The 19,122-nt window shown below is 44.7% G+C and overlaps 1 protein-coding gene across 1 annotated transcript; it reads left to right on the top strand.

Moving 5' to 3' along the window:
• The first annotated feature begins 1,890 nt into the window (after positions 1–1,890).
• LOC117044646 (protein AMN1 homolog) lies at positions 1,891–3,398 on the top strand. The gene is given in 3 exon segments (XM_033145455.1): positions 1,891–1,908; positions 2,581–3,192; positions 3,194–3,398. Coding segments are annotated over 3 exon segments (798 nt in total). The 3' UTR covers positions 3,362–3,398.
• The last annotated feature ends 15,724 nt before the right edge of the window (positions 3,399–19,122 follow it).

Here is a 19,122-nt window from a genome sequence, read left to right as displayed (position 1 = left end):
ATTCTGGAATGAGATATATGAGGAGTTAAAAAAATTATTTAAGATCACATTCACAAAGAAACCAGAATCCTTTCTATTAGGGTTAATCTCGGATGAGATCCCCAAAAATAATACAAGTGTATTCCTATATGCCACAGCTGCGGCCGGATTATTACTTGCAAAAAATTGGAAAGGGGAGAAAATCCCAACAATACCAAAATGGAGAAGTAAAATGTGTGAGTTGGTAGAGATGGCAAAACTAACTGCAAATACAAGAGGTCGTTCAAATCAAGAAATAATAAAGGAATGGGAAGGAGTGAAGGATTATATGACTGTACATTGCTCCGGAATTGACATTTTGGTGGATATGGAGTGAAACGTGCAGGGGAAAATAAGAAGGAAAACAAAAGGTATAGGATAATAACATTGAAATTAGTAACACAGCTAAAGAAAAGAAAGCAAAATATTGAGTTAATGAGATCACGCATGGGCCAGGGGGAGTGGGGAGGGTGGGATAATGGGAACAGGGAATATATCAGGAATGATGGGTTTGATAGATGTAATTTATGTGTTGGATTTTTGTGTTTGTCTTGTTTTTACTTTTTACTTTCTGTATGAATTTGAATTTGAATAAATAAAATGTATTTTAATAAATAAATAAATAAATAAATACTGTAAATGAAAGAAAGAAATGAAAGAAAGAAAGAAAGAAAGAAAGAAAGACAGTGACACCCATTTTCTCTCTAATGCCAAAAATTTCCGGAGATGTCAGGTTCACACTGCTGCTCTTCAGCTTTTTTTTTCCCTTCCTGAAAGACGCGGTCAAAGGATCGCGCTATTGTGGACGCAAGAGAGGACTTGTACGCCAGAGAGGCTCGCTTCCCTCCATTTATTGAATTCAAGTTTAGTAAGCGTTGTTTGTTTCCTCAGACCATCACATTGTAGCAAGTGTTTTTTATCTAACGTTGTGCACTAAGTACACATAAGCAGACCTTCAGGGCATTGTTACAAAATTTCACCTATACTATGTTGCCAGATTCCAACAAGTTGCAATTTACCATGTTCTTTTTGGAAACGAAAACCCCCACATTTGGCATAAAATGCCCTCGGAATTGCATCTTGGGGTGTGTGCATTAACCCGGAGAGAGTTAATAAAACACGCCGACTTTTCTTCTTAGAGAGATGGTCAGTGAAAGTTCAAGAAAGTGTCGGTAGGTTAGAACAAACCATATATAAAGTTGTTTGAAGACAGTTCTCTAACAAATAGCACTTTCCTTGCAGGTTTTTTTTTTTTTTAATGTGTACGGTAGTTTATGTTAGTCCTCAGTTGTAATACAGCTTTGCCATTTCAGTTTACAGAACATTATTCCTTAAATATATAGTTTCTGTTGTTGGTAATTGAAAATAAAAATCTCTCGTTGAAGGAATAGAAATTGTGTCGGTTCCTTAATATTGTGGGAACGTTTAGGAAGATAGGAGAGGATCTGTTGTTGTTGTTGTTCAGTCGTTCAGTCGTGTCCGACTCTTCGTGACCCCATGGACCCCATGGAGAGGATCTAGATTAGGCCAATTCAGGCCCTTCACCCCCAGTTCCATAGCCATGCAGATTTGGAAGTTGATTAGCCTTGCCTAGGGCGCAAAATAGCCTGGCACTGACACTGAGTAAACTCCCACCCTTCCTATGAGCTCTCTTTGTAACAAAATACTCCGTGACCCCTTTGATCTGGCGCAGGCTGAACTTTCTCTGTACAGACTCTTCCAGGTGAAGTGCATTACACAGAGACTAGCCCATTGAGCTCTGACATCATCTACATTTCTATGGCCCATTATCCCCTTATTTCCAATTAGCCACCTATTGAGACTGTTGCTTGGAGGCATTTCACACTCATGACAATGCCAAGGGAGAGTGCCATGTGTCTCAGGTTCCAGGTTAGGCTGCCTTCCTGGCAGAGATAAGACAGAAAGACCATACTCAACCAGGGCTGGGTTATAAAGATTTTGTTGTTGTTGTTGTTGTTGTTCAGTCGTTCAGTCGTGTCCGACTCTTCGTGACCCCATGGACCAGAGCACGCCAGGCACGCCTATCCTTCACTGCCTCTCGCAGTTTGGCCAAACTCATGCTAGTCACTTCGAGAACACTGTCCAACCATCTCATCCTCTGTCGTCCCCTTCTCCTTGTGCCCTCCATCTTTCCCAGCATCAGGGTCTTTTCTAGGGATTCTTCTCTTCTCATGAGGTGGCCAAAGTACTGGAGCCTCAACTTCAGGATCTGTCCTTCTAGTGAGCACTCAGGGCTGATTTCTTTGAGAATGGATAGGTTTGATCTTCTTGCAGTCCATGGGACTCTCAAGAGTCTCCTCCAGCACCATAATTCAAAAGCATCAATTCTACGGCGATCAGCTCTACGGCTAGATTTTACTACCTCTCTATAGGCAATTCAAAATAAACTCAATACTGAACCGTAGAATAAAATAAAAACCATGATTTGTTCCAACACATGTCAGGTTCTGATTTCCACACATTATTTCTTTAGTAGGATACCTTATAAAAAGAGAACAGAAAGTCCTGACCTATTTCAAGATGCTGTGGGGTGGAGAGTAGGTGAGGAAACCTGCTGCAAAATGTAACTCCTGTGACAGAAGTCTTCATTGCTTAACAAGGAACATATCCAGATATGCGGAAGATATTAAGCCTTTGCCTCCCAACATCAAAGATAAACTGATCAAATCATTGAGTGTCCATGGGTGGATAAGTGTTTCAAATATTAATATGGTTTTGCACCCTGCAGTAGAGGCACTCGACCTTCGGGGCTGTGATGTTTCAGATAATGCCTTGCAACAGCTTTGTAACTGCAAACAGCTTAAGAAAATTAACTTAAACATTTGGAAAGGCAACAGACTAACAGTCACTTCAGAAGGGGTTGCAGCACTGGCCTTGTCATGCCCTTATTTACGTGAAGTCTCTTTTAAAAGATGTAGCAACATTACAGATTGTGGAGTCCTTGCCCTTGCCCTCCACTGCCCACTTTTGCAAGTAGTTAACATAGGTGGATGTTCCAGCATTACAGATACATCACTGCAAGCTCTTGGACAGAACTGCCAATCCCTACATAGTGTGGATTTTTCATCTACCCAGGTTACTGATGATGGTGTAATAGCACTTGTTAGTGGAATGTGTTCAAAGAATTTAAAGGAGATCCATATGGAGCGGTGTGTGTGTGAATCTGACTGACATAGCTGTGGAAGCTGTTCTCACTTGCTGTCCAAGGATATACATTTATCTGTTCCATGGATGCCCACTGATAACAGATCGTTCTCGAGAAGCCCTGGAACAGTTGGTTGGACCAATTAAGTTTAAGCAGGTTTCATGGACTGTTTATTGATTTTTCTTTAGTTGTTGATGGGCTCTCTTTTTCAAGAAAGAACCATGCCTGGAACTGCGTGTCTCTGGTGTTGTACTGTCTCCCACTGACATGCTTCGTTTCTATTTCAACTGCCAAAGGTAGTGGCACTAATGCTGTGTTTATTTTCTTGATTAACGAGAATGTTGCTCTTTCTCCCACTCCACATGATGGATTACGAATAGGAAGTTGTTAGTGTTTATATAAGAGCAACAGGTCAGAACTGTAATTCAGGAATCAATATGTTCAAATGTTAAGTTCTGTGGCAGTGAAGAACTAACAGGAAAATGTGATGTAGCAGGTGGTGAGCCAGCAAGACTTGACAGCCACTATTTCATCTAAGCATTTTATAAGGTCACCTGCTCAGCCATCACTTTGGGGAGGGTCAGTTATGTTTCAAGGTAGCCATTATAATTGGAGACGTGAGGGTTTGTTTACTGCATGCTGGTTCTAGTTTTGCAATAAATGCTCCTACCATCTTTTTTTTAAAAAAAGAGAGAGAGAACAGAAAAATAGTGGAAAGAGTGTGTAATGACATCTAATGAATTTCTGACTTCCCCCATGATGACTTCTTTCTTTCTTTCTTTCTTTCTTTCTTTCTTTCTTTCTTTCTTTCTATCTATCTATCTATATCAGATTAGTTCAAAAATAAATTTTCCCAGCTGCTCCTGCATTGCTTGGTACTCTCAGCATGTGCTTAGCCTGTCTACTGGATAATCCAGTACAGGACTCAGAAAAAGCCAAACCTTCTGCACACTCAGAGCTTCAATGCACATTTCTTCAGCCTCCATGCAAGGGAAGCAATGGTAACGGTCAAAGCTCAAGGGTACATTCCAGCTAGGCCAAAGTGCCCAAGGTGAGGGCAGAGCTTTGATCTCAGATTATTTCCTTCACAGCTTCCAAACATGTAGGAAAAGCTTTTGCTGCAATGTGATGCTCTGTAGCAAACTACTGAACTTGAATTCCATCAATGGAGAGAAGCGAGTCTGGAGCTGGAGGGGAGATCTGGTGTGCAAGGTCTCTCACCAGCTCACAAAATGCAGGTTCCAAGCCAGTGGCATAGCGTGCGTTGATAATACCTGGGTCAAGGCAAGGATGGTGCTTCCTAACCTATTTGTGGGGATCATGCGGAGGTCGTTCCTCATGGAGGTCACCTGCCAGTCATTGTGTTCATCCTCTCAGCTCAGAGAGCTCCCAGTGTGAGCTGTGGCTCGCGCTCCTTGGTGGGTTTGGTGACGTCCCAGCAGTGCCAGAGCTTCAGCTGGAGCAGGCCTAGGAGGAGGGTGGTGGAGAGCAGCTTGAGGTGCCAAGCGCAGCCCTTCCCCAGCTGCCTCTCCTTGGCTGCACAGTGCAAGGATGGGCACTGGTGGGTCCTGGGCAAGCGGACAGCTCTCCTTTCCATACTCTCATCACAGGGTACATGCCATGCCCAAGGACACATTCTGAAAGGGAGACCCTGGAGAAGGACCTGGGGAAAGTCTGGGCACTAGCGGGTGGGTGTTCCACCTAGTGGTGGGTGTCTCTTTGCTGGCTGTGAGGAGAAGGAGGCACCAGCTTCGGAGTAAGTAAGCCTTGGAAGGGTTGCAGAACAAATCAACTGCAGTCAATGTGATTTACTTGCACTTAACTGAGAATTCCTGCTTCTTCAGAGGAACACTGAAGATCATTATTGTTCTGCTGATTGCAGTCCTACTTTTAATAAATACACCTTTAATTGAGTTGAATCGATATTTACAGTATCTTTTGCGGAAAGAAGCCAGGATTGCATAATTTGGGGAAAAAATATCAGGTGCAGAGTCAACTTTTGTGTTCCGCTCCTACCTTGGAGATTCATGTTTTCCCAAAACAAAATTGCTGTTTGGGGAAACTTAAGTTTTATTCTGAACTGACCCACTGAAATTAATGGACGTAAGCTAGTGATGCACATTAATATCAATGGAATTACCCATCCCCACCACCCTTCTGAGTAATACCCCTCCCCACTCTCTCACTATATATAAGGGACTGGTGACTTCTGTTTCAGTGTATCTGAAGAAGTGTGCATGCACACGAAAGCTCATACCAAGAACAAACTTAGTTGGTCTCTAAGGTGCTACTGGAAGGGATTTTTTTATTTTTTATTTTATGTTGACTATGGCAGACCAACACGGCTACCTACCTATCAATGGAATTACTTAGAGTTATGACTACTGCTGGATAATATGATGGTCCTTCTGGGAAGATTATTTATCAAACTGCTTTTGGAAAGAGCACTTGATAGGGAGACTGTATTGTATCACAATCCAGGACATGTCTACTCTAAAGTAAGCCCCACTGAGTTCATTGAAACTTCCTCCCACGTAAGCCTGCTCTGATTTGCACTGTGGTAACTTGGTAAGCCTGTCTGCCAATGAGTTTGTTCTGCCTCCTGGTTGGGCCTTCTCACTTGGTTGGAGAAAGAATGGGTCACTTTGGATGATGATGGAGGAAGCATCTTGAGCCCTTTCTCAATGCAGGAAGCTTTCATTTGATTAGGAAAAACAACCTCCAATGGGGGGGGGTCAAGGGCAGGGGTGCAAATGGGACAGTCCACACATTTTTAGCATTCCATAAAAAATTATTTCACACAAAATGAGTTCTATAATTGGTGTGCACCCACTTAGTGATCTAGTTTAAAAAGAGGTGCCTGACCAAAGCCCTCCTCAGCAGTCCCTGACACTTCTGGCACTGATCTAATTTCCTCTTTCTTACTTCTTTGTCATTCAGAGATAAGGCATCTTTGTTTATCAGCAAGTGAGACCTGCAAAGAGCAAACATGGCTCTTTCCATCTCCATTTTTGTTAGCTCAAACATGTATCTATTTTCTTTAATCAACTTGGCTATCTTCTTGATCCTCCAAGCAGGTATTTACTGTGAAGTTCAATGTCTGATGATGCATTTAAATTTCAAATGCCACCACATGAATTTGAGGGAGCAAAATGGTTGGATGGGAGGTGGCCCTGCTCTTGATGGGATTATACTCTCTCTCAAGGAGCAAGTATGTAGCTTAGGGGTATTTCTGGTTCCTTTGTTGTTGCCTGATGCTCAGGTGAACTCAGTGACACCAAGTGTCTTCTATCAGCTTTGGCTGCATCCATATTTGGACAGAGATAGCTTACCTTCTGTCTTCTGTGCTGTGATAACCTCTAGGTTTATTTCAATGTGTTCCACATAGGGCTGCCTCTGAAGATGGTTTGGAAACTTCAGCTAGTGCAGAAGTCAGCAGCCAGGGTGCTCACAAATTGGCAAGACAGTTTGAGCATATTACACCAATCCTGGCCCAACTGCACTGGCTGCCAATTAGTTTATGGGTCCCATTCAAAGTGCTGGTTTTGACCCATAAAGCTTTAAATGGCTCAGGATCACAATACCTCAAGGACCCCCCCCCTTCAACCCGGACCCTGCAATCATCCTCTGAGGCCCTTCTTCATGTACCTCCTACGCAGGAGATCTGGAAGGTTGCAGCAACACAAGAATACAGTCATACCTCGGTTTACGACCGCTTCAGGTTGCGCGATTTCGGTTTGTGCACTGGGTCAAACCCAGAAGTAATGGAACAGGTTACTTCCGGGTTTTGGTGCTCGCGCATGCAAAGAAGCACTAAATCACTCTCTGCACATGCACAGAAGCGCTGAATTGTGTCACGCGTGTGTGCAGACACAGCGGTGCAGGTTGCAAACTCACCTCCCGCATGGATCATGTTCACTACCCGAGCGTCCACTGTAGTGGCTCCCCATTTATGGAATACTCTCCCCAGGGAGGTTCACCTGGTGCCTTCATTGTATACCTTTAGGTGCCAGGCAAAAACATTTCTCTTCAACCTGGCCTTTGGTTGGTTAACATATTCTGCCCCTTTTACATGTGTTTGTGGGAGGGGGGGTTATTGAGGGTTTTTTTTTTGTTCTTGTTTTTATTATGTATTTCACATTTTTTTATATTGTATTTTTATGTTGTGAACCGCCCTGAGATCTACAGATGAAGAGCAGTATACATTTTTACCCATGTCCACTTTATATCACTCCGACTGCAATCCTGTACTCACTTTCCTGGCTGTAAGCCAATTGACTTCAATGGGACTGACTTCTGAATAGGCACATATACATTTTATTGCAAATGCTGGGCATTTTGCACCCTAGGCAAGGCTAACTAACTAGTTGCACCACCATGACGCCCCCAAAATGGCAAAATTCAATTTTCAAAAAGAGTTGTCCTGTAGAAAAAATGCAAAGCACAAAAACTGAAGCTGGTAAATGTACCGGTATTTTAAATTGCAATAATAAATAATACAACAATCTTTGATTATGTTTCTCAAAGATAAAAGAGCATGTATTGGCGCACAAATGATTTTGAATAATCTTGTGAATTGTGATGTTAAAATTTAAGTCTCTTAAAAGTTTCAATTCCAAGCACACCAAAAATCTCTTTGAGTGTTTTCTTTTCCTTTGCAAATGTGGTCAACAATTCCTTCAATCAGCCTTTTTTTTTGCAACAAAGTTTTTATAAGTTTATAAGCTTTGAGAAACTGCGTTCACCACTTGCCAACTGAAAGTGTGAGAAGTAATCTTTGTGGCAGCATAGACTTTGGAAGCCTTCCAGCTATTTATATAAAAGCAAAACATTGTGAGAAATTTATAAGATACTGTGTAAGAAAAGCCAATCGATATAAAAATGTGCTCCTCAAAGGTCTGGGTGTGGCCCTTTGAGGTCTGTAGTCCTAGGCAGCTGCCCCTCGGCAATTAATTTGAACTTTGCTTGGGGAGTCCATCCCATCCGGAGATATTTCAGCTTGCTGTATTTGGAGCATGTAGGAAGAGGGCTTAACTCATGTTATCTCTTCATTGAGGAAGACAATCGAATCAGAATGATTGGCAGCCTCTTGCTAATTATACTTGATTAACACAAATCAGATTCCAAATCTGCATGGCTATAGAACTGATGGTGAAGGGCCTGAATTGGCCTAATCTAAATCCTCTCCTATCTTCCTAAACATTCCCACAATATTAAGGAACTGACACAGTTTCTATTCCTTCAACGATTATTTTTATTTTCAATTACCAACAGAAACTATATATTTAAGTAATAATGTTCTGTAAATTGAAATGGCAAAGCTGTATTACAACTGAGAACTAACATTAAAAAAAACCTGCAAGGAAAGTGCTATTTGTTAGAGCAGTGTTTTTCAACCTTTTTTGGGCAAGGGCACACTTGTTTTATGAAAAAAATCACGAGGCACACCACCATTAGAAAATGTTAAAAAAATTAACTCTGTGCCTATATTGACTATATATAAAGTAATTCTCTTGAATAGGAATAAAATAAACACAATTTTTCCCACGGCACACCAGGCAACATCTCGCGGCACACTAGTGTGCCGCGGAACAGTGGTTGAAAAACACTGTGTTAGAGGACTGTCTTCAAACAAATTTATATATGGTTTGTTCTAACCTACCGACACTTTCTTGAACTTTCACTGACCATCTCTCTAAGAAGAAAAGTCGGCATATTTTATTAACCCTCTGCGGGTTAATGCACACACCTCAAGTTGCAATTTCGAGGGCATTTTATGCCAAATGCGGGGGTTTTTGTTTCCAAAAAGAACATGGTAAATTGCAACTTGTTGGAATATGGGAACATAGTGTAGGTGAAATTTTGTAACAATGCCCTGAGGGTCTGCTTATGTGTAGTGCACAATGTTAGAGAAAAACTCTTGCTACAATGTGATGGTCTGAGAAACCAACTACGCTTACTAAACTTGAATTCAGTAAATGGAGGGAAGCAAGCCTCTCTGGTGTACAGGTCCTCTCTTGCATCCACAATAGCGCGATCCTTTGACCATGTATCCCAGGAAGAAAAAAAAAGCTGAAGAGCAGCAGTGTGAACCTGACATCTCCGGAAATTTTTGGCATTAGAGAGAAAATGGGTGTCACTCTCTTTCTTTTAAATGGCTTTTATGAAAATATTTTATTGGGTAACCAAAATACAGGCAGTGTCTCTGTTGTGAGAAAGGGTTTCAAGCAAAGCGAGGAAACAGAAACAGGAAGTTCTGACTGGCCGGCAGGGGCGTCGCAGGGGGGGCGGAGGGGGCGGGGGGCCCCGGGCAGCGCCCCTGCTGGGGGTGACACATGGGGGCTGGCCCGCCCACTGGGCTTTTTTTCTACAATTTTTTTTTAAAATTCTTTTTAGGTTATTTTCGGCACTGCCGGGGTGGAGCCGCAGGGGCCGCCAGCGAGTCGGGGTGTCACCCCCCTCGCTGGCCGCTCCTGCGGCTCTGCCCCGGCAGCACCCAAAATAGCCCCCGCCCTCCAGCAGCTTTTCGCGGGCTGCAGAGGCTCCAAAAGCCTGCGCCCGGCACCCCCGGGGGCGGGGCGTCGCCGTGTGTGCGTGCGTCATGACGCACACGCCGCGATGCCCCGCCCCGGGGATGCCGGGCGGGAACTTGGGGAGCCTTTTTGGGCTGCAAAGAGTCCCGAAGCCGCTGCTGTAGCACCCCCTTTGTGCTACAGCAGCGGCTTCAGGACTCTTTGCAGCCCAAAAAGGCTCCAAAAGCCTGCGCCCGGCACCCCCGGGGGCGGGGCGTCGCCGTGTGTGCATGCGTCACGACGCACACGCCGCGATGCCCCGCCCCTGGGGATGCCGGGTGGGAACTTGGGGAGCCTTTTTGGGCTGCAAAGAGTCCCGAAGCCGCTGCTGTAGCACCCCCTTTGTGGCCGGATCAGACATCCGCTTTCTATATCCACTCTAGGGATGTTGTATTTGATTGCTCCCGTGTTTCACATCCCACAGGAAGACTGCAAAAATCCTGTGGAAAAGGACTTGAACCACTTGCAGCTTCAGATTACTGTGGCTGGAGATTGGAGAAACAGTGTGATGCGGCAGCTAAAAAAGCCAATGCAATTCTGGGCTGCATCAATAGGAGTATAGCATCTAGATCAAGGCAAGTAATAGTACCATTGTATTCCCCTCTGGTCAGACCCCACCTGGAATACTGTGTCCAGTTCTGGGCACCACAGTTCAAGAAGGATACTGACAAGCTGGAACGTGTCCAGAAGAGGGCAACCAAAATGGTCAAAGGCCTGGAAACAATGCCTTATGAGGAACGGCTTAGGGAGCTGGGTATGTTTAGCCTGGAGAAGAGAAGGTTGAGGGGTGATATGATAGCCATGTTCAAATATATAAAAGGATGTCATATAGAGGAGGGTGAAAGGTTGTTTTCTGCTGCTCCAGAGAAGCGGACACGGGGCAATGGATTCAAACTACAAGAAAGAAGATTCCACCTAAACATTAGGAAGAACTTCCTGACAGTGAGAGCTGTTTGGCAGTGGAATTTGCTACCAAGGAGTGTGGTGGAGTCTCCTTCTTTGGAGGTCTTTAAGTAGAGGCTTGACAGCCATCTGTCAGGAATGCTTTGATGGTGTTTCCTGCTTGGCAGGGGGTTGGACTGGATGGCCCAACTCTATGATTCTAAGGGGAAAGAGGGGGAGTGGTGAGTGAGGTCGGATGGGGTGCCAATGTTTCTATTCTTCTTAGTGTATGTGTGGGAATTTGAGAATGCGCCACTTGTGTGGGTTCTCTTAGTATTCACTTGTATTTTCTTGGAGAGAGGGTTAAGGGTGGCCTAGGCTGTGGTTGGTTGTCTATAGTGAGATTTTTGTGTGTGAGAGTGTTTTTGGATCAGGTTACAGATTGATTCGTAAGGTGTTGGCGGATTCTTGTTGTTTTCTTGTTTGTCTGTGTATATGATAAAGCGGAGCCATACAGGGGTGAAGGCATCTTCTTCTATTTGTCCCCGTGTCAATTTCAGTTTATTGGCTAGTTGTACTAATAAGGCTGTTTCCCATACTATTTGATACCATTGGTCTATGCTTACTCCTGACAGGTCTCTCCTGTGTTTGCCTATGATGCTTCTGGCTTCTGAGAGTAGTTGGGTTATGGGCCCTTCATGATATGAGTGGGCATTATCTTGGAAGATGTTTAATGGGGCCAGTTCCAGGGTGATGTCTAATAATTGCTTAGTTATTTTGCATATTTCTTATATGATTGGTGTCCAAGAGATACATTTTGGGACATTCCCACCACACGTGGAGGTATGTGCCTATGGAGGTGCATCCTCTCCAGCATTTTTGTGAGTTTCCTGGGTGTATTAGCACTAATTTCCGTGGTGTTAGGTACCATTTGTAAGTGAGCTTCAAAGTGAGTTCTTTCCTTTTCGCTGATACAGATTTAAAGGGAGGTTTAGCCCACATTCTGGTCCAATGGGTGGGGTTAATTTCGGGGCTGGTGTAGGGTGTGATTGTTCATTTGTGGTTGGCTGTAGTGATCTTTGGTTTCCTGTCAAGACACCCATTTTTAAAAACTCAAGTTAGCAATTTTTAGTGTGTGCACGTGCACAAGTTGTTCCTTTGCCTAGGGCACAAAATAGCCTGACACCAGCACTGCCCATGGGGGAAGCTTGTGAACAGGATCACATCCTTAGCAGTAAGTGTTAGAAACTCTCCCATTTTCTCCATCTCCAAAGTTATGGGATGTGAAACACATAGCAACCAAGTACAAGATTCCTAGAGTGGACAATAGGAGGGGTGTTTGGCAATTCCTGTTTCATCCTGGGCTGGGACAAAACTTCCTCTGCATGTGATTAGAGGTGGGTGTGACCTTACCTGCCCAGGTAACCAAAGGGCAAGGCAGGAATCACACTTCCTCTTTCCTCTCTCTGACTCCATTCGTTTTAAGAGGGATATAAGGGATTACTAGGAATCTTATATTTAGAGGTTAAAACAAGCCTGCAGCAAGCTAACTGCTGTGCAATTTAAAAAGGGAATGTTTAAAACTGCTAAGTTATAGAACTTGCTAGTGCAAGTTAGGAATGATATTATTAAACAATATATCCTCTCCTGCCTCCCTGAACATTCCCACAAAAGTCACCAAACTCAGAAATATTTTATTCATTTACATCTTTATTTATCTGATTTCATTTCAATGCCTGCTAACATACAATAGATCTCAAGGCGGCATACTGACAGATGCATAGAAGCATCACAATTAAAACCAAAATATACACAAAATACGCTCAAAAGTGAGAGGAGGAAAAAACAAAAATTATTGAACAGAGCCACCTAACCTTCAGGCGGCCAAGGTGTGTGTGTGTACGCATGCCATGCAGGCTTCTTGACTGGCTCTGCTCCTTTTTCTGGGGGGCGGGGGGCGGGACACACACACCAATGACTGAGCTGGGAGATCATTCAGTGCCTATAAAAGGGCCCCCTGTACCTTCTACACCCCATTCTATCCCCACAACCTGATCAGAGGAGCAGGAGATGGCTTTTCGCGCCTTCCAGAACGACCTTCCCATTGCTTCGGAGGAGCCACCTGCTTTTCTTCCCTCCTCTTCCTCCGGCTCCGGTAAGTATCTCACCTTCGAGACCAAGAGCGGCGTTAGATTGGGGGGGGGGCAATGTAGGGAAAACAACCTGCTTACTTAACACGCCGTTTTTCTGCTCTGCAGAGATCCCGCCATGCAACCGATTTGGCTCGTCGGACTGAAGGATGAGGATTCGAGGAGCAGGAGATAGCTTTCCACACCTTTGAGAATGACCTCCACCTCTCTTCCCAGGAGACACCTGCTCCTCTTCCCTTCCCTTCCTCCTGCTCCAGTAAGTATCTCACCTTTGAGGCCAAGAGTGGTGCCAGATTTGGGGGGGGGGGCAAGTTAGGGAAAGTGGAACCTGCTTAATGCCCCACTTTTCTCCTCTACAGAGATCCCGACATGCAACCGACTTGGCTCGTCGGACTGGAGGATGAGGATTAAGTTCACCGACTTCTAGCTGGACATTCCAGAAACAAAGTTCGGCGTGCAACCGAATCCCAGCTACTAGCAGAAGATGTTGCTGGCCTGCCTCACTGACATCCCCGATGATCACATCCAAGTGAGTTGCGGGGGCAGAGATGGTCAGGGGGGGAGGACCCGATTCTGCCAGCAAGAAAGGCGAGAGGGGAGGACCTTGGGTAGAGACTGGGGGAGGACCTCGGGTAGAGATGCTTCCAGCCCAGGGAAGATAAAGGAACAATCTCCTTATGGGATACATTCCAGGTATATATATATATATATAGTAACTTAAGTCTGCCTTCTGGGATCCAGTTGTGAACAGAATGTGTGAGTAAACTTTTATACAAGACTGTGTCGTGTCTATTTTTTTAAGGAGGGAATAAAAGGAATTACCAGGAAACTTATTTTAGAGACTTAAACAAGTCTGGCAAAAACGTTATCCGCTGTGTGAGTTTAAAAAGGGGGGTGTTACTCTGCTAAACTGTAGAACTTGTTAACACAAGTTGGGAAGGATATAATTAAACTATATATTCTCCCCTGCCTCCCTGAACATTCCCACACAAATTAATAGTAAACAATTCTTCACATGCTTTAACAACAGAGGGAAAGCTTTTCTCCTCTACAGAGATCCCGACATGCAACCGACTTGGCTCGTCGGACCAGAGGACTAGGACAGCATTCACCGAATTCCAGCTGGATGTACTAGAAACCAAGTTCGAGCTGCAACCGAAGCCGGGCTACTATCAATTCTTCACACACTTTAACAGAGGAAAAGCAAGTCTTACAATTACGCCTTGGATTTGTTCCTAAGCCTCATTACAATGCCTTTCATACTAGTGTAGATTTATATAATTTTTTACGTAACACGTTTGGCACTAAGGATCTACAGCCACAGCAATTTAGACCTAAATCATATTTTGTTCTGCCCAGTTCCGATTTTTCCACCACATGTTGCCTTTTGTTGACCATGCTCTTAGCCAGCAGCACATGGCTCATCCTTTACAGAGGATGGAAGCCACAAGGTAGAAAGTTTGAGGCTTCTTTTCTCTGAAACTGCAACTACAAGATAAAGCCTGACATTTGAACAATATCAACTTTACCATTACTTTTAAAAGACGACCATCGTATCATTGTTTTTAAGAGGAAACTAATGGGGAAATTTGCCAGGAACAAGCCAGACTGGATTGCTCAACTTCTATTATTCTAACGAATCCATCAACTTGCTTCCAGCAATATGCAAGGGAACGTGCTCTGCTACTACCTCACTAGCATTTAGTGAGGAAGGATAATATTGAATCAATACAATATATCCTCTCCTACTATCCACAACATTCCCACACATCTGGCCAGTCCTGGTGGGAATCCTGAGTCCATTAACATGGAGGGGTGGGAGACTCCAGTCTGCCATCCCTGCTTTCTTGAGAACACCTGTGCCCACGCTCCTCCTCTCATTCCTAACAGCTCTGGTTCTGCAACCAGAATCATGAGAACTGCTCTCCATAATATGTCTTCCAGAGCCGTCTTTACACCTGCCGCTCACGTTCAAAATGTCGGCCTACCATTGCCTCCCCTTCCTCCAAGCTGTGGCCTACCACTTCACCTGCCAATACATGTTCAGACTCCAAGCTTCAGCCTGGCTCCACTTCCAGTGCCTCCAAGATTCAGCCTGCCACCAACTCAGCAGTTCCTAGCAAGGAGCTTGACAGCCCTTCAAACCCCAGATCAAAATAAATTTCATTATTTTTAGCCTTCCGGAGGACTAGTGTTTTTGTTGTGTGAGGGGGTTAGCAATGTCAGAACTGGTCCATGCAGTCGGAAAAAACTACCCCAGGAGAAGCAGATATGCAGAATAAGAGACCATTTCCTCCAAGGACATGGAGGTTGCAGAGGGAAGTTTGCAGGGCAGCATTTCTTTGCATGCTCCTCAGGAACAAGGAGGGGGAAATCCCTTGAAGGGCCCACCTTTGAGGTCCTTTCCTTGCTTGGGTTTGCTTTTCGTTTGGGGGGGGGGGTTTCAAAAGTGAATTTCAGGGCAGGTGGTTTTTTTTCTTTTTTCACAAAGGCAAAGAGGGCACAGGCTTGGCAGATGCCTCCTGGAGATCCCACCAACGAGGCTCCGCTGGGCCCACCGCCTCCCTCAGATGCATAGGGGTCTTGTTCCATCCCGCTCTCCCACCAGATGTCACGGTGATAAAGAACTACACCACTTTTAGAGGACATCTAAAGACAGCCTATAGCAAGGAGAGATAAGAGGGCCTTCTTAAACGAGCAATGCAAAGAAATAGAGAACAACAACAGAATGGGGGAAAACAGATTTGTTCAAGAAAATTGGAGATATGAAAGGAACATTTCGTACAAAGATTACCATAATAAAGGACAAAAGTGGAAAGGACCTAACAGAAGCAGAAGTTATCAAGAAGAGGTGGCAAGAATACACAAAGGAATTATGCCAGAAAGATATGGAGGTCTCGTATACCCCAGGTAGTGTGGTTGCTGACCTTGAGCCAGACATCCGGGAGAGTGAAGTCAAGTGGGCCTTAGAAAGCACTGCTAATAACAAGGCCAGTGGAAGTGATGATATTCCAGCTGATCTATTTAAAATTTTAAAAGATGGTGCTGTTATGGTGCTACACTCAATATGCCAGCAAGTTTGGAAAACTCAGCAGTGGCCAGAGGATTGGAGAAGATCAGTCTGAGAGAGAGGAAAGGCAATGTCACAAGTGACTACTCAATGTGGTCCATGCAGTCACAAAGCTGGTGGGTGCTCTTGGGGCAGTTATTTGCTTGCAGCTTAACATACAAGGTCATGAGGAGAAAGCACCTCATCTTGCACACAGGGAGGGAAGGCTGAACTTTTAAGGGGAGGCTCATTCCTCAATCCCAGAAGGTCTAAAGAACCTTGTTTGTCAATTACATTGTTCTCCTCACCTTCCTTTCCAAGGACCCAGAGCAGCATACAAAGTGTCCTACCTCCTTTTAGCAAGCTAGCGCCATTAAAAACAAACTTTGAGGCAGTCCCTGATCTCAGAGTAACACATCACACAAAAGACGCACCCTGGTTGTTCAGAAAAATGAAGGTGCAGTACAGAGATTCCAAGGAATCCACTTTCAAGTACAACCCTTTTAAATGTGTATCAGCCTCTCTCTCTTCTCACTAAGTGAACATGCAAGTTCTGTGTACTATTCCATTACCCACCCATATTTGCATACCTTGTGAATTTTCCACTTATTTGCCATCTTAATTCAACTGTAAATATTCAGTTGCCCACCCACTTATCTAATTCAACTGGTACTACCAACAGATAAATTATTTTTTTCCAACTAGGCTCCAGGGGTCTATCGAACTTCATTAGACAGCAGGAGCAAGAAATGGATTCACACATCTTCCCAGTTCCAGAGGATCCTCTCCACCTCTACATTGCTTCTCTTCCCTCTACTTCACAGGGTTCCACTAGCTCGGACAAGTATCTAGTCCTCAAGACAGGAGGCTGGCCTTCATGTCAAGGGAGGGAGGAAAGTCAACACTTCTGCAGCTCAAGGGATCCCACAACAAGGGATTCTGCACTGCTGTGGATCAGGATAATCTGACCTGAGGAAGAGGACAGCCTTCAGCCCCTTCCAGCCGGATGTTTTAGAGATGACCTTCAGGGAGGTCCCCAGAGCAGAGCACCACAAAAGCACATTGTCAGCCAGTCTCACCAGCCGGACCCCAACATATCTGGTTAAGAATACATTACTCCTGTTTGCCATTCCTTTGACGACACTGAAGTTAGGAACGGCTGTGTATCTTTCCCATGCTGGAAGAGCATGTCCACCTTTGCTTAGAGGAGAGTCTAGCACCTCCTCCATCCACCTCACACAGTCCCCTCCAGTTCTGCTGGTCCTCAAGGCAGAGAGAGTAAGGCAACCTTGCTAACCCAGCTTGCCCCTGGCAACTCTGGGCAAGTCAGAGCCACTACAGCCCATTGGGCCAGAGTGGCAGGAATCAGAGGGGTCCAGTGTCTACGTCCCACTGGATGTCCTGGAGGAAGTATTCAAAGAGATTATGGCTGTCCAAGGGTGAGTAGAGATGGCTGTCCCAGCCAGACCTATTAGTGATATTCAGAAGCAGAGTGCCTCCTATAATCACAGATGGTCCTGGAGAACTTCTTTCAAGGGAGACTAGTGCAGCTGGTGGAGATTCCAGAGGGTGCAGTTCTGGTGAATGGAGGTGCAATTCATTCTCCCTCTGCCTTGGGAGATGCACAAGACCTCAGTCTCCAGCCTTCTGGGCTTCAGTTGAAGGAGTAGAGTTTGCAGAGCAGGAATGAAGCATCTGAAGAGCAGCATTTGCTGAAGAAATAAATTGGTGCTCCTTTAAATGCACATTCCAGGAGAATATGAGATTCCATGTTCACCTAAGAGGAAAACAAATTATTAAGGAAAAGAATCGGATATGGCTTCCAGTCACTATGTATTGATTATAGATGCCAAAGAAGATAGGAAGTAAAGATTTGTCCATGATTTCATAGAAGCTAAAAATAGCTGTGAGATTCTCAATATACCTGTTTCTCTGTGGATCTTCCTATGTTGTACTAGACTAGCTCAAACTTACAAAAACATGTACTAAGTTGCTGCTGACTGGGAGATAAAACCACAGGTTTCTGGATTGCCTCAAGGTGTTCTTGCATTTTCATCCACGCCCTCAGTCCTCATTCATTCCTGGGACCCCTTCCTCCACCAACAGATCCTCAGTCCAGGGTTCATTATGCCAATATAGGGTCTATATTTTGCCCCCAACCCACGCCTCTTTTCTCACAGGAGTGAAACCTGGAATGCCAATGCCTCATCCTCACCTCCTGCTCTCACACTCACTCACTGCCTTCCGCATACATGTGTGAATGAGGGAGTCAACCAGACAACGATACACCCCCACTCCCTTCTTACACACTTACAACAGACTTAATGAACCAAAATACCCCAACGAATTCCACAGTCTCTGACAGCTCCCAATTTCTCCCCACCCCACTACTCTCACCCCCTTGGCACCGCCACTGAGCCCATGGGGAAAAAGTGGGAATTTAAAGAGTGACGGGCTGTACACTAGATTAAACAAACTCAGTGTAGAGCCATCGGTTTCCTTGTGTTTATTTCAACTCATAGTAAAAACAGTCAATCATCCAGTAGGAGTCCGTCGTGCCCCTCCCAAACCCCAGGTTATATATACTAGTTTATTGACAGTAACGGTCAGCCTGATAGGCTGATTCAAACTTCCCTCCTGGAGCCGGATTGGACGGCTCCTACGGGCCAATCAAGTTACTGCATTCTAGAATCCTACCTGCCTATTGTTCCGGGATTCAAGCTCAAGACGTAACACTAGAGCAGAAGAAGTCAATCACTCTCTTTCCATACCAACCCAACAAACAGCTAACTCTTGTCGACTCCAACTTTTGGTCAAAAGCCACAGTGTTCTTGTGGAAAACACGCAGGTTGCATTCCAATAGTAGACCCTTTGCAACTAGTAAAGCTAAATCATCCATCCCCATTCATTTCAATGAGTTTTCCCCAAGAAAAACTGACATTTTAGGCCTATCGCATCATAGTTTGGTCTGGAGATTAGAGGAATTAATTCCTTTAGAAACAAAAAGCAAAACAATTCAGCAGACAAACAGAATGTTAACGGCGGCAACTATTGCATTTCCATTGCAGAGCACGGGGAGGAAAAAAAATCAACACTTACTGCGTATCCTCGCGGTGTACTCAGCAACCTAGAGACGCCCCAGCAGCAACCTCTTCGCAAACCGAGGACCGGTTGAGTCTGTAGGTGTCCTCCCTGGAGAATATAAAGGGCTGAACCGGATTGGCCCAAATTAAGTCCAGCTGAACCGGATTAGCCCAAATTGGATCCCGGTGTGTCCTGGGAGAG

The sequence above is a fragment of the Lacerta agilis genome, chromosome 3 (genome assembly GCF_009819535.1).
Source record: "Lacerta agilis isolate rLacAgi1 chromosome 3, rLacAgi1.pri, whole genome shotgun sequence".
Classification (NCBI taxonomy): Eukaryota; Metazoa; Chordata; class Lepidosauria; order Squamata; family Lacertidae; genus Lacerta; species Lacerta agilis.
Note: the sequence above shows the minus strand (reverse complement) of the source record. Positions and strands in the feature narration are given on the sequence as shown.